This window comes from Fundulus heteroclitus, chromosome 14, assembly GCF_011125445.2.
Source record: "Fundulus heteroclitus isolate FHET01 chromosome 14, MU-UCD_Fhet_4.1, whole genome shotgun sequence".
NCBI classification, from domain to species: domain Eukaryota; kingdom Metazoa; phylum Chordata; class Actinopteri; order Cyprinodontiformes; family Fundulidae; genus Fundulus; species Fundulus heteroclitus.
In genome coordinates, this window is record NC_046374.1 from 28802103 (window position 1) to 28816349 (window position 14247).

Genomic DNA, 14247 nt, shown 5'->3' on the forward strand with positions numbered 1-14247 from the left:
ATTATTTGTGTTATTGATATGTGCAACACTTTGGTCAGCAATCTGTTGTTTTTAAAATGTGCTTCATTAATAAACTGGATTTGGATTGGAGCAATGAGCAGGTACTGAAGGGGGATATAAACACATGGAAAGAATCTATGAAATAATACAAAATATATAAGGAAAGAACTAAGAACCTTATTCACATATATATATATAACCTAAAATGGCAGCAAGTAGAGAAGTTAAACAGGGAAACAACACCTCAGGATCAAGACAAAACATATGACTTCTTGTTTGTGACATATCTAATAAAACATGAAATTAATAAGTCCCCTCTAATCTTTTTTTGTATGTGTTAGATATGCTGTCTTGAAAGAAGAATTCCATTATGTTACTAGTTGCATGGTTAGAAACTTTCTGATAATTTAGAAACTGGAGACCAAGTAATTCAGTTGGAAAACAGGAGAGTTTAAAAGATTTATTGAACAAGAGTTGTAGCTGGACGTGAAACAGGCTGGAGTGCGCTCTGGAACCACTATAGGGGAGAGTGAAATGTTACTGGGTTAAGAATACTGAATACCACTAACATTTTGCGGAGCAATGTAGCAATGGTCCTGACAAGCTGATCCAAGGCCTCCAGGTGTAGTGGCAGCTTCAAATCTGTCGGAAGCAGACAAGTTGCAGGGCTGAGGCAGGAGGGGAATCTGTAATTTGGGCTATATGACCCAAGTCTGAACCCAAATGATTAAACATTAGCAATATTTGACATAAAAACTAAAGTAAAACTATAACTTACTCAGTCCTAAGTCCAACAAACCTTTGGTTTCTTGAGGTTTGGCTCGAGGACCACAACACGTGAACTGAAACCATTTGTGGTTGTTCCTGGAAAATAAAATAAATAAAAAACTAGAAATCAAATGATTGCAAAAAGTAGGAAAGAGGTAAGCCAAAGGAAGAGGTTGATCTTAACACATCAGTAACTCCTAAAGTTGTACAAATATCATGTTTGTGATGTACTCTTCTGTATGTTGGTTAATCTCAAGTCTCTCTGAATTAATTACAGAATAAAAACAAATAGATTTGTACTAAAGGTCCTTAGTAATTGTGCACAATCCTCTGTTTGTTAAATTTGCGTAGTAGTTGTTTCCAATGCTGGGATTAACTGCATTAGTACAAGGCATTATTTTCCTCAGTAATAATGTACTCTAGCCAATTACTTTTCTCATTTAAGTTACTTAGAATATAACACAGCGCGTTACGACAACTCGATCATGTGAGCTTTTTCTAGTGCTGGGGTAAAGTAGACCGTGGGGGCTGAGATAGAGAACTATGTGGCACCGATTGGCCGAGGAGGCTTATTGTGGGTGGGTCTTTACCATGCTTTGCACACGCAGTAGATCAGCAGCAAAAGACACACAATGTGATACAGGAGAGCCTAGCAAATCCAAAGACAGCATTGAAAGCTGGAAGTTTAGGCTCTATTTTATGTGAGCTTGATTCAGAGGCAAAATAATAATAATAATAATAATAATAATAATAATGCATTTTTTTGTAATGCACTTTACGTTTGATACCAAACCTAAAACTGCTAGAGGCAGACAGATTAAAACAACAAACATCATAAAACAGTCATTAAAGACAAAAAATAGACATATACATAGAGAAAGAAGTTTTACTCAGCAAGAGCTGAGCTAGGAACGTTTAAGTCCTTTCTTAAAAGCCTCAGCCGTCTGTTGAGATCTGAGTTGGTCCGGAAGGGCGTTCCTCGGCAGGTCCAGACGGTGCTGTTGGACTGACCGGGTCCGGGTGGATGTTTTGGGTGTAAGGAGGTCTATGAGGTAAGTGGGGGGGCCACACCCTGACAGACACAGGTGAATTGAATGAGCGCAGTGAGTAGTGGGAAACATCCATCCATCCATCCGTATTCCTACACGCTTATCCCTGTTGGGGTCACGAGGGGTTCTGGTGTCTATCTATGGGTGAGAGGCGGGGTGAGTAGGAAACAGAAGGAAAAAGATTTATAAACAGCAATGAAACTGTTTATAAATAAAACAAAACAAAAAAGAAAATATCGAAACAGAAAACAATCTGCCATTACCCTTCCCAGCATAGATATGATTCCTGGATCAATGCTTGTATAGTACATGCCATTTTTTCAAGTTTATGTTTGTTCTCATTCCTGCAAGAATTAGGAAAATAAAGCTGAGTGAATCCTCATCAATCTACTCTTGATTAGTTAAATGTAATATTTACATTAAGGCAAGAAATTTAATTCAGTTTAGAATGAGCAACTGCAGGTACTTTATCATTGTAAAAAATTGTCATATAAAGTTCAGGTTCAGTCTTACTGGTACAAAATTACTTTTATGAACATTGTTTTTCATTGACAGTAACCTACCTTTCCCCATATGAAACATTTTTGAAACAAAAAAACACAAAAAAACACAAACAGAAACTATAACTTTCACAGCCTTTTAAGATTTAAACTTAGATTTTCTAAATCCCTATTAAGGAGTTCTCAACAACTTTTGTTTTATCATTTGACCCATGAGTTCACATGTGCCAAAATAGGCTCTAAAAGTAAAACCTCATTGCCAATAATCTCATTGATGCTAAAAAAGGATGACCAAGACTTTAAGTGAACATTTTTATTTCAACCTCTCAATACATCTAAACAGTACCATGACTGGAACCGTTCAATTAGTCCTTCTGATACAAAACATTTGAAACAGATGGAAAACAAACACAAAACTAGAGAAAAAGAAGCACCTTTACCTTAAATCTAAATATGTTCCTTTACCAAGCCTTATGAATCAATAAATTATATTTAATAAAAGGTTTAGCATTAGTCTACACACACCTTTCATGAAACCGTTTTCACAACAGACTTATGTCAGGGAAACAATGTAAAAAAAATTAAATGTCCCAATGTTAAATGTTTAAATGAACCTCTTTTCCCCTTAGAAGTTAGATTTTTTAAAATAAATGTAACCTTTTTTTCCTTCAATTCCTGATGTTGGAAGTCATTAAATCTTCTTTAACTAATCGTTATTAGAAGGATAGTTGTTTTTAAGGCCAGATAAATCTATTAAAGAGTCTGGTAAATATAGTGTTTGCTTACCCAGTGGCTGTTTTTTGTTTGAATTGAACCCTGAGAACTTTTTCTTCTGTTGCTCCCAATCAAATCCAGCTCAACACAAAGCACTCAAAATAGTCTCTCTATTTTCAGCAGAAGGCAGGAATGCAGACCCGATAAACCAAATGCACATCTAAGGAATCCATAGAAACCTTAAATTAAGGCAGGACTGAGGTATAAGTGTTATATTTTATCTTGTGCTTGGGCTCCGTCCTTTCTGATGTCATCCTGCCAAATGCCCATATAGTCAATGTGGAGAACAACCATGGAGATTTCTCATTTTTACAGCAGACAACTTGTCCTCATAGCCCCTTTCTTTTACCCTCCTCTGCTATATTGCAGCTTTTCTTTCGTGAACCGGTATTGTCTGACTTCATGTTTCCAAATCTCTCCTTCCACGCTTTAGAAGTTATTGCGGTCGATCCTGTCCTGCTTCATCTGGGTTTTGGCCTTTTCTTTCTGCAGGAGTACGTGTTCAGCAAACTCCCTCACAGCTCCCATCCCTCCCGCTTGGCGGCAGGTGTACTTGGCAGAATCAGCTGCGTCCTTCGGAGCGTCTGCAGGTACTGCGCTCAGACCCGCCAAGTTCAGACAGGTGGCATCTGCTGAGTCATTACCTGAGAGCAGAAATGGGGAAACATTATTTAAAATGCTTTACGCTGATAAAAAAAATTTCCAGTTAGATGTTTTCAGTGTTTACAGTCTCTATAGAATACAAGTACTTCATAAAAAAGACCAGAGATTTTTTTTTGTTAATTAAAGTACCTTATAGTTCTTGTGACAAAAACTGGGCTTTAACTAGGCCATTCTAACAAATAATTATGGTTTGATCTAAACAATTTCATTGTAGCTCTGCCTGTATGTTCCGGGTCATTTTCCAGCTGGAAGCTAAAACTTCACCCCCAGGCTAAAGTATCCCTCTGGGATTATTAAAATATTTCTGATTCTGAATCTGATTCTGAAGTCTTTCACAGCCTCTAACCATTTTTCTCTCAAATCGTCCAGCATTTAGTTTCCTGTATTCCTGCATTGTTTGTGGCACACTGCAAGAGGTAATTCTCCCACCTGTCCTTCAGTAATTTAACATTTTCCCAGTCTTGCATAAATGGACTGCATTAATGTTGTCTTGTAAATTAGCATACATCTATATTGCATCACAATAATCTTTCAGTTGCAAAAGACTGCTTGGATGCAATTACTGTAATTATGGGTTACTGTATATTTGGTGTCGGGCATTCACTCTCTGCAAATCAATAATCAATTTTACCGTCTAAATAGTAGGCAATACGAGCTTTCTCCGAAGGGGGCCATGCTCAGCCTTAGAGAAAATGTGAGGAGCTGTGTTATCCAGGGAAGCTCTAAGTAGAGCTGCTGCTTCTCCACATGGATGGATGGATGGATGGATGGATGGATGGATGGATGGATGGATGGATGGATGGATGGATGGATGGATGGATGGATGGATGGATGGCAGTTATGTATGTTACTGATCTTGTGCAGCCCTGATGTAAATATAGTCTTCTATCTGGGCTGTGAATCTCTGCAGCTCCTCCAGAGATTAACAGACCTCTTAGCTGCGTCGCTGACTAATGTTTTTCTTTTCCAACCTGTCACTTCCAGCGTCAGATTCTGAGTTGTTTCTTTCTCTTTCCATTTGCAGATGATTGCTTGAACAGTGCTGCTGGGTGTTCAAAGCTCATTGTTGTATAACCTAACCCTGTCTTGTCTTCTACTCTACTCTGTATGTACCTTTGCAAGGTACTGCACCCCATGTGGAAATCATGTGTCTCTACATACGCTCAATTTAAAATGATCATAATCATTGTCACAAACAACTGAAAGAATGCATTTCTTCACCCATGTAGGCCACATCCTTCCAGTCGAGCCTCTTCTTCTCCACCACTGACTGCACATCCTTCAGTGGCTCCTCCCCCACATCCATGACCTCACAGCCAATCATTTTCTTCAGTTTGTCAGCCATTGACTGGGTCACCGGGTCCTCACTGGAGGTCAGCAGCACCACCTAAAGAACAGAGTTAGAGCATTCTTACACGACAAATGCTAAATGTTCACCCAACCATGTTTGAGCGTCTGAAAATAATCCAACCTCAACGCCATCGTTCTGCAGCATCCTGAGGCCTGTAGTGTCTCTAGTGTGAAAAGACACCATGTCTTCTCCAGATGGGGACAGAAACACCTTTCCATCGGTCAAACATCTGGAAACCCTGCAGAACATTACGGACACTCCCCGACCAAAGTAGCCAAACCTGTTTGAAGAAGCACAGAATAAATCAAACAGAAATAAAAACTTTGAAAAGATTCATATTTTTTCTGGGTGTTTGGCAATAAATTCACATTTTACCATCACCTTTTCAACATTTTAAGACATTTTAAAACACCGATAATTTTTCATCCCCTTGTAATAACAGGAAAACTTTCTGATGGTAGAATTGACGCTTTTAATGCTAGTCTAACCTGAGAACTCTCTCCTCGGCCACCGGCCAGTCAATGTCCACATCTATGTCCACGCTGTGCTCTGGCTCCATCTCAAAGTAGGCCACCTTTCTGCCCTAAAGAGACGTCAACATGAACATCAGAGTGTCTACACACAAAAGAAAAAGAAACAACATTACCAGGAGGTTAGTGATAGTGCTGGATTACCTGCGTTGAATTTTCTTTTAAGATAAGGTCCCTGGTCCCGATGTAAAACGAGCCGTTCTCACACAGCTCTCCATCCCAGTCCTGACGGCGGGGTCGCTTTGAAGGAACCAGATTGAAGGGATGAGTAAGTTCATCACCTGAGAGAAAGCATAATCGATTCATTAGGAAAGGCATCGTTTGGTCCTTACCAAGCTTTAGTAATATATCACTTGTCTCAGATGTAAAAAATCCCTAAATAATTACTTCTGTTCCTGTTTATTTAAAAGAAACAATGCTAAAGGTGAAATGGTGGCCAAGTGGTTAGAATGCAGGGGAGCAAGGTTCTGGGTTCAAATCCCACAGACTGCCACTACGGGTCCCTGAGCAAGACCGTTGGCCCCAGAATGGTCCCCAGTCGCTGCATCGCGACCCATCGCGATGCTCCCTGAAGTACAGGTTAAATGTACAGGATCTATTTCATTGTTAATTATTTTGCAATGACAATAAATTCAAAATAATTATTCATTATTATAAAATATGGAAACAGTGAGAAATAATAACTTGGCTTCCCTTGTTTTGATTGCAGGGACCTTCTTCAAGAAATAGTGTCCTCTCGTAGGACCCTCATCTCAAAGAGGTCCTTGTTGTCCTTTTTAGGTTCTTTCTATGTGGCCTTTGTTTTGCCCTATTCTTTCCCATGCCAGGAACAAGTCTTTTCTTTTCTCCTGTGTTTTAAGAGCAGGGATATTTTTTTTACTGAAACTGTGTGTCTTTTCCTTTTCTATGATATTCCCAAAATCTTCTCCAGAAATGAGGGTCAACAACCTTCCCCAGGAACAGCAGGTTTTTGTTGCTTTTCCCTGATTTTAAATATCAGAACATTCCTCACTGCACTGAACTGCATACAATTATATGTTGTATGTATAATTATATTGGAGAAACCAAACAACCTCTTCACAGACGCATGGCTCAACACATGAGAGCTACCTTCTCAATCAGTTCCAGGTGAAATTACATGTGAATATAAGCTCTAACGAGGCCTCGCCTGCAGGTCTATGAAGCTTGGAACTCCACACTCCATCAGACATGTTGAAGAAATCTTCCTGGATGACTTTTGAGTTTTGAAAGCAGGGATGCTTTAAAAAAACAGGATCTTATTGCAAGGTTTGCTCCTGTTACGGTTTGTTTATGTTGGGTAACCTTTTCTCTAAAGGTTGACGCTACTCTAATCAGACATAGGCTGTGTAGAGTTCTTACTGGAACATCAAGACAGCAACAGATTAACACGTGCTATAAAACAGACAATGTTTCTATCACAACACATTCTTTCTTCAGACATCCCATGTAGAGCCTACTCCACTTTAGGGGTGTGTCTAAGTTTAGAAAAAAGAAATGTAGTCATGATTCGGGGCTGTTCTCCCTCGGAACGTGGGAGCTCCCAGCGCTGAAACTTGTAATAATTTCTCTGGCGTATTTAGATTGAAGTGTTAATGTTAGAATTATTTTTACTATTCTCTGTATGTTTTTGTAATATTCTGGTTTCTGTTCTGGTTTTATTTTTGAGTCCATTTTCCTCTCCTGCTTTAGGTTCTCTGCTTGCTTTGAGTTTGTGTCCTGTCTGGGTTTTTATTTACTGTTAGTTTATCCTGTTTTGTCATCTGGCTTAGCTTTATTTTCTGTTTCAGGTTTTTACTTTAGAGTGATTTTGTTTCTCAGTAAGTTTGGTGTAGTTTCTGTCCACTTGTCCTGTCAGCTTTTTAGCTTTGGTTTCTGTATTATTTCTTGTTTTGATCCTCTGCACTGATGTCTGGTCTAATTACCCACTCTGCACACCTGCCTTACTCCACCCCTGTTGCAATCATCTCTGACCGGTTCCACCTGCTTCCTCCTCCATATAAACAGTTGAGACCAGACATCAATGCCAGGTCGTCTTGTTGAGTGTAGGTGAGTCTCCTCCTGCAAGTTCTGTTATGGTTTGCTTTTTTTTTTGTATTTCGACCACCTTGTCTTCAGAAACCTGTGCCATTCTGTCTGTTCCTGCTTGGCCTGCCTCGTGAGTCCATCTGGTTCTGTGCCGTCTTTTGGGTTAACAGTTCTTTTTGGTTTTTTCCCTGTTTCATTTTTTGTTAATAAAAGAAGATTCTACACTAAACCTCTGCTGGTCTGGTTGTATTCTGGGTCTCCTGCTCCGATCATTAAAGTTTTATTTTATTTACAATATTCATTGCAGTTATCAGGTATTTACTCATTACTATTAAAAAGGTTTTAAGGTTTGAGTTTATTCAGATACTATAGTGTCTTTCAGATGACAAATCTTTCTCTCCTATGTTACAGGGTAATGCTTTGTAAAGAAAAAAGGTCTCATGATAAAAGTTGTTTTTGCAGCACTCTCTGCAACTGTGATGAATTGCACCTAGCACCTAGCCTCGTGAGACCATCCTGATCTCGCGAGCTTTCAAGGTTTCACTCGCAGATCAGTCTGGCTACTTTCCGTTAAAGAAAATTTGGAGCAGTTCACCAAACGAACGTCCAATCAGCGTTGGCTTTGAGGCGGGTTGAGGTGTGACGCAACGAGAAGCGCGACAGTTCAGTCTAAAGAACATGGCGGCTTCAGCCGATGAAACTAGCGTTAGCGTGGCTATCAAGCAAGTTTTATCGGAATTACAGAGTATTTCTTTGCTGAGCTAACGAGCCTTTAACTGCAGCAGCAAGAGTAGCTTGGCTTGTGGTTGTGTTTTCGAGCGACGACGAATCTGATTGGTTCATTTGGCCCGTCTATCACCAACATAGGCCAATCAGCTAACCAGTATTTTCGCCCCTTCCCAAAATGACTTCAACGGAAGGTTTCCAGATGGATATGCGGAGCAAATCTATCTGGCGGAGTCAGGTAACCTAGCACCCTGTGGTAACTCCTTTCCCTGAGAACTGAATGCTCAGTTGTTATAACCAAACTGCAAGTTTATGATGTTGAAGGTCACATTGCAGTTTGCTTTCCTGGGAAAATAAAAAGTAAGGGGAGACACTTCAGAGCGATGGGAGACACGTGCCTGAGTGTGTGTTCCTGTCGTTCTCCTTGCAAGAATAGATCGGCTGTTGTCTGTCCTTTTTGTGTCGTTTTAATGAATGTTCTAGGTGTTTGAACCTGACAGTTAACGTCTAAAGTTGAAGCTGAGAGGATGTTTTGTAGTGGTAAGCGGCCTAAAGGATTAGAAGAGTGGTGAGCGACCACATTTTAATAAAATACAATACAATTTCTAACCATAAACATCACACACTGCTACATTACACTCTCAAACAAATGCTTTACAAACTTTTCTGGGCATTATCAGGAACATAAAACTGCCACTCTTTTGCATTTCACTTAAAATTACCTACATACATGTTTGAAAGTACATTCAGTCAAAGGGCACAGTTTACAGCAAAGGGTATATTCGAGATCACCCATTAGTGTAATCTCGCTTTCATCTGGTCTCGTGTTGAATGTTTCTCATTGTGTTTGGAAAGTGAGCTGTTAAACCTGCATGTTCTGTTTGTCAACAACAAGAGGACCTCTTACGCACCACGGGTAGTTAACAGACAAGCATGCATAATTCATGAGGGAAAAAGTGAACAAACAGGTCTGATAAACGGAAATTAAATGGGCAGCAACAGTTCGACCGACAGGAATGAAGAAAAGCAACACTCTTCACTCCTTTATTTATTTAATCCACGCTAAACCGGCCCTGTGTGTGCTGATCATAGGAGCAGCCAGTCAAATAATAAACTTTTTAGGTTGGTCGGGTGGTTCTTGTTTGGGCTTGTTAAACTAAAGCACAGAAGCAATGTTAGTGATGTGGTCGTTTTTACAGAGAAACTTAGTGAAACACATATAATATATTTATGGGTTATTGACCATATTGGCAATAGTTCTGATCAATATCGGCCCGAATGTTTATGTCTGTGCCTCACTGCTCTTTGCTGAACAGGGGAGGGGGAAGTGAACTTACTGCCCTGCTTGACCTCCTTCCAGCGGAACTGGTGTCTCCGGACCACCGAGAAGACGGAGTCATAGCCGTCCTCTATGATCTTCTTTAAGGCCTCTTGTAAGTGGGATGGATGGAGGCACGGAGATGTGCACTGGATGTGACAGACCACGTCTACCTCTGTAAAGTGTTCCCACATATCAAAGGGTGTGTCACAGCTTTGTAATTTCATAACGGCGCTTCACTTTGCCGACGGGTCTCAGGGTAATTTTCATACCTGTGTTGTGCCTGAGAAATTCCTGAATGGTTTCCACTGATGAAGAGCTGTCCTTGGAGACCTCGGGACTTCTCCGGTGGACTTTGGCACCCCACGATTTGGCCACTTTTTCAATTTCATCGTGATCTGTTGACACCCAGACACTGAAAAAAACACAAAAAGACACAGGCTCACTTGTATTATTAATGTGATTACTCTGAGATGAATCCTTTTTTTTTCCTGTCTGAAATGTACAGTATTCTATGTAATTTTTAATCAAAGCATCACTTCCTTTCTTATAGTCAATGTCTCCTAGACTAACCCAAAATAATACAGCGCTAAATAAAATGTATTCAACAATCTTACAGATTTTTGCTTTTGCTATTTTGCTGCAAATAAATGATTTAACAGATTTATATATATATATATATATATATATATATATATATATATATATATGTATATATATATATATATATGTATATATATATATATATATGTATATATAGATAGATAGATAGATAGATTTATGTGTGTGTGTGTGTGTGTGTGTGTGTGTGTGTGTGTGTGTAAATATTCAATGGGCTAGAGGCATGGTTAACCCGGGACAGGTTGCCAGTCTGTCGCAGGGCAACACATAGATAAACAGGACAAACAACTTTTCATACACACATTCACACCTAAGGGTAATTTAGAGAGGCCAATTAACCTAACACTCATGTTTTTGGACTGTGGGAGGAAGCCGAAATGTGCACGCATGCACAAGGGGAACATGCATCGAACCCATAACTTCTTGCTGCAAGGCAACAGCAGCACATATATATATATATATATATATATATATATATATATATATATATATATATATATATATATATATATATATGTATTATGTATTATGTATGATAAAGAAAACATTCCTCCTCCCCCCAAAAACAAACCAAAACTCAAACCAAATTTTCCAAGACTTTTAGCCAGAATGATTTTAGCCAAAAAGGCTTAATACTTTTTTCCCATTTTCTGCGCAGAAACTTCAAACACATTTTTCATTCTGGCCCCATATTCCCTCCTGCTATCTCGGTTAAAGCTCTCAGTATGAAGAGGATTAACTGTCATCAGCTAAACCTTCATGACAAGCCAGAACGGTGGTTCCTCCATGCAAACACATCGCTGAGGCAGATAAACATCTCAAAACGTCCGGGATGGTTTGACTCCCAGAACAGGTTTTGCGGTTAACTTGACTAAAGCGAAGAGGTTAGACCTCTATATCTTAAACTATTTTAAAATCCAAAACGGCAACGTTTAGATTAATCAATATAAATTTGTCCACACAGCATAATGAATGGAGATGCTCAAAAAAGGGAGTTCACAACGTCCTCCCCGCTGACAGTCATTTTACCTGTCAAACATCTCTGAGTCGATGGCCGCTCTCAGCACCCATCCCAGGAGGGGCACCCCAGCCAGCATCTTGATGTTCTTCAGAGGGATCCCCTTGCTTCCCCCTCTGGCCAGAACCAGAGCAGCCAGGTGTCTGCTGTCACTCCTCTTGGAGATGGTCCCGTCCTGCCGGCCGTTTTCATCATGGGAGGCTTGATTTCTGGCTGCCATGTGGAGCTTAACTGTAACTAAATGGGTGAAAAACAGGACTTGGTGGAGCTCCGGGAGTCAAACCAGCTTCCCTATGAAATGCCTGTTCAAATGATCAGACCGGCAGGTGTTACTATGCTATAAGTGTGAATACGTGGCATTGGTGTCCCTGCCTCTCTGTGGTGAACTAGCACTCCCCTTTGATGCATCACACTATTGTTGGCACTACTGTTGGCACAAAGCCAGCTGGAACTTCCTTCTCTCTGAACCGGTTAGGATAAAACAGTTTCAGGAATATTGACAGATGCCTATCTCTGAAATGAAACGTGTCTCTGTCGTTGGATTCTTATCCTACAGTCACTGTGGCCTCACGCCACTCGGACATAGGAGGCTTGCAGACATGACGGCTGTGTATGAGATCCACTGTTTGCTGATCGCAAGGTCAATGCTTGCGTGTTACTATGCAGAATACTGATTGTGTGGGATAGACTGGCTCTGTTTTGTCTGACTGCGGGGCAGCTGTCGAGTATTAGGGAGAGCCGAAAGCAAGGAGGGGCAGAGACAGGGCAGACACAGACTGCAGCGGTACCGTGGGTGCGATTACTTTCCATCTATGTGATCTCTGCTCTGTTTCTTAATAAAAGTGATGAAACTTCATCACTGGCATCTCCTTATTAAGTAACTCTGGGAATTCAGTTATTATTGTTTAGAATTCCATCCACACTCTGCAAGGTCCACATTTATTTAGCTATTTTTCTCCTGCTTTTACTTCAGTTTGGCTCCTGAAGATCACATCTCTGAATGTATTCCAGTGGGCTGGCCCTGCCCTGCCACTGCGGCTCACGCATATCAACTAAACCACATGAAAACACCGCAGGGAGAATGGTACCTGCATGTGTCAACAAACAGGTTGGCCTCCCCCAAGTCAATAAAAAGACAAAGTCAGGTGCGCTTTGTGTTGACGGGTATAGATCACCCACTCTTCAGGATCAGCATGTGTCTATCTGTGCTCCTCCGGTTGCACCAGTTTACTGGAAAAATGTTGCAGTATTTGTTTTGGACCAAACAGAGACGGGTGCACGCTTGACCACATGTTAGGAGATAAGGACATAAATTCACTCCTGCCTTTGACAGCGACAGACTCGCTCAACGGCTTTGTCGGATTGGCTGAACAACATCTGTGAGCATCGATTTTGAAGTTTTGCCTTTAGGTCTGAACTTTGACTGGGCCATTCTGACTGTGCTTTGATCTGAACCAAGAATAGTGACCTGAAACATACAGAAACCTGAAACATGAGCCACTTTGCAGGTTAATTTGATTATTGAAATGGTGCTTTTCAAATCAGAAATTTGAATTTGAGCAGCAGAACTGGTTCAGCTTAGTTTCCTGTCTCTGCTCTCTATGCCCTTTTGTTTGAGGTGTGTGCTTGGCATGGCTCCATTAGCCATACGTTAATTAACGCTTTGCGTTCAGTTCTGAAGTGTGAAAACATTTAAAATATTCAGAGATGTACATCAGTAAGACAGTGTGCAGAGACTGGCCTCGGGCAAAGGCATTACCAAACGTGTAGAGCAGTGATTGAGCTCCATATTTTTCCATCAACTCTTACCAGCTTCTTTATTCCCAGTGAAGATGATGTTTGTATGCGTTTCTCTCGGGTCTGTGGCAAAGTGCATATGGCCATATTTGTGTAGGAAACAACTAATAATAATAATAATAATAATAATGCATTTTATTTATATGCGCCTTTCTCAACACTCAAGGTCACCTTACAGAATCAACAATAAAACACTCAATCCAATAAACATTGAATAAACAAAGAGCAGGAATAAAATAAAAAAAGAACAGGAGAAATGATGGGATCCTTACAATCAAATTAAAAAGAGTATGCCTGTCTAAAAAGAAGTTTTTAAGTGAGTTTTAAAAGTAGTTATGGACGTGGAGTGTTGAATGTAGTGGGGCAGAGCGTTCCAAAGACATGGGGCTGAATGAAAACTCTACACCCCATGGTAAACAGACAACCATGTGGAAAGATGAGCTGAATGGAAGAAGAGGACCTGAGAGAGCGGGTGGGTATCTTGATATGAAGGAGCACAGTGAGATACTTAGGGGAAAGATAATTGATAGCTTTAAATGTAAGAAGAATTTTATAAATTATGCAATATTTAAATGGAAGCCATTGAAGTTGCTGCAGGACAGGTGTTATGTGACTGATAAAGGGGGTTCTGGTAATGATACAGGCAGCAGAAGTTTGGAGTAGTTGGAATTTATGAATGGATTTGTCAGGTAGCCTATAGAGGAGAGAATTGCAATAATCTAAGCGGGAGGAAACCAGGGTATTAACCAGAAACTCAGCACTGTTAGCAGAGAGAGTTGGACATAAGCGAGAGATGTTGCGTAAAATGAAAGTATGCTGACCGAATGATATTATTAATGTGGGACTGAAATGACAGAGTGCTATCTAGGATGACAGGAACTAACCTTTGTCCTGTTGAGAGATTCTCCCACCTGAGCTGTGCATCTCTACGGTTCCTCCAGAGTCACCTCACCCCTCTTTGCTGCTTCTCTGATTAATATTCTTCCTGGTCTGGCCGGTCAGTGCAGGTGGGCGGCCGTGTCTTGGTTTGCAGTTGTATTGCAGTCTTTCTGTTTTCAGATGATGGACTGAACAGAGTTCAGAGGG

The 14247-nt window shown here is 40.4% G+C and overlaps 1 protein-coding gene across 2 annotated transcripts; it reads right to left on the reverse strand.

Annotated features, from left to right (window-relative positions):
• Positions 1-2615: 2615 nt before the first annotated feature.
• Positions 2616-12056, reverse strand: LOC118556526 (N-acylneuraminate cytidylyltransferase-like). 2 transcript variants are annotated; one of them, XM_036146682.1, is made up of 8 exons: positions 11376-12056; positions 9998-10140; positions 9745-9900; positions 5780-5916; positions 5594-5679; positions 5226-5385; positions 4976-5141; positions 2616-3735 (listed from the first exon to the last, which is right to left on the reverse strand). In XM_036146682.1, the coding sequence occupies exons 1-8, from the start codon at positions 11582-11584 to the stop codon at positions 3521-3523; spliced, it is 1272 nt and encodes a 423-aa protein (XP_036002575.1). In that variant the 5' UTR covers positions 11585-12056; the 3' UTR covers positions 2616-3520. The 2 variants fall into 2 exon arrangements, with proteins under 2 accessions (XP_036002575.1, XP_036002574.1); XM_036146681.1 differs by having other exon boundaries at positions 5594-5688; positions 11376-12054.
• Between the last annotated feature and the right edge of the window lie 2191 nt (positions 12057-14247).

Excerpts from the sequence above, each read along its gene's own strand:
- LOC118556526 (XM_036146681.1), bottom strand. The coding sequence starts at position 11,584 with ATGGCAGCCAGAAATCAAGCCTCCCATGATGAAAACGGCCGGCAGGAC. Across the intron at positions 9,901-9,997 it reads ATTTCTCAGGCACAACACAG|AGGTAGACGTGGTCTGTCAC; the intron begins GTATGAAAATTA and ends AACACTTTACAG. Across the intron at positions 5,917-9,744 it reads GAAGGAGGTCAAGCAGGGCA|GTGATGAACTTACTCATCCC; the intron begins GTAAGTTCACTT and ends GCTTTCTCTCAG.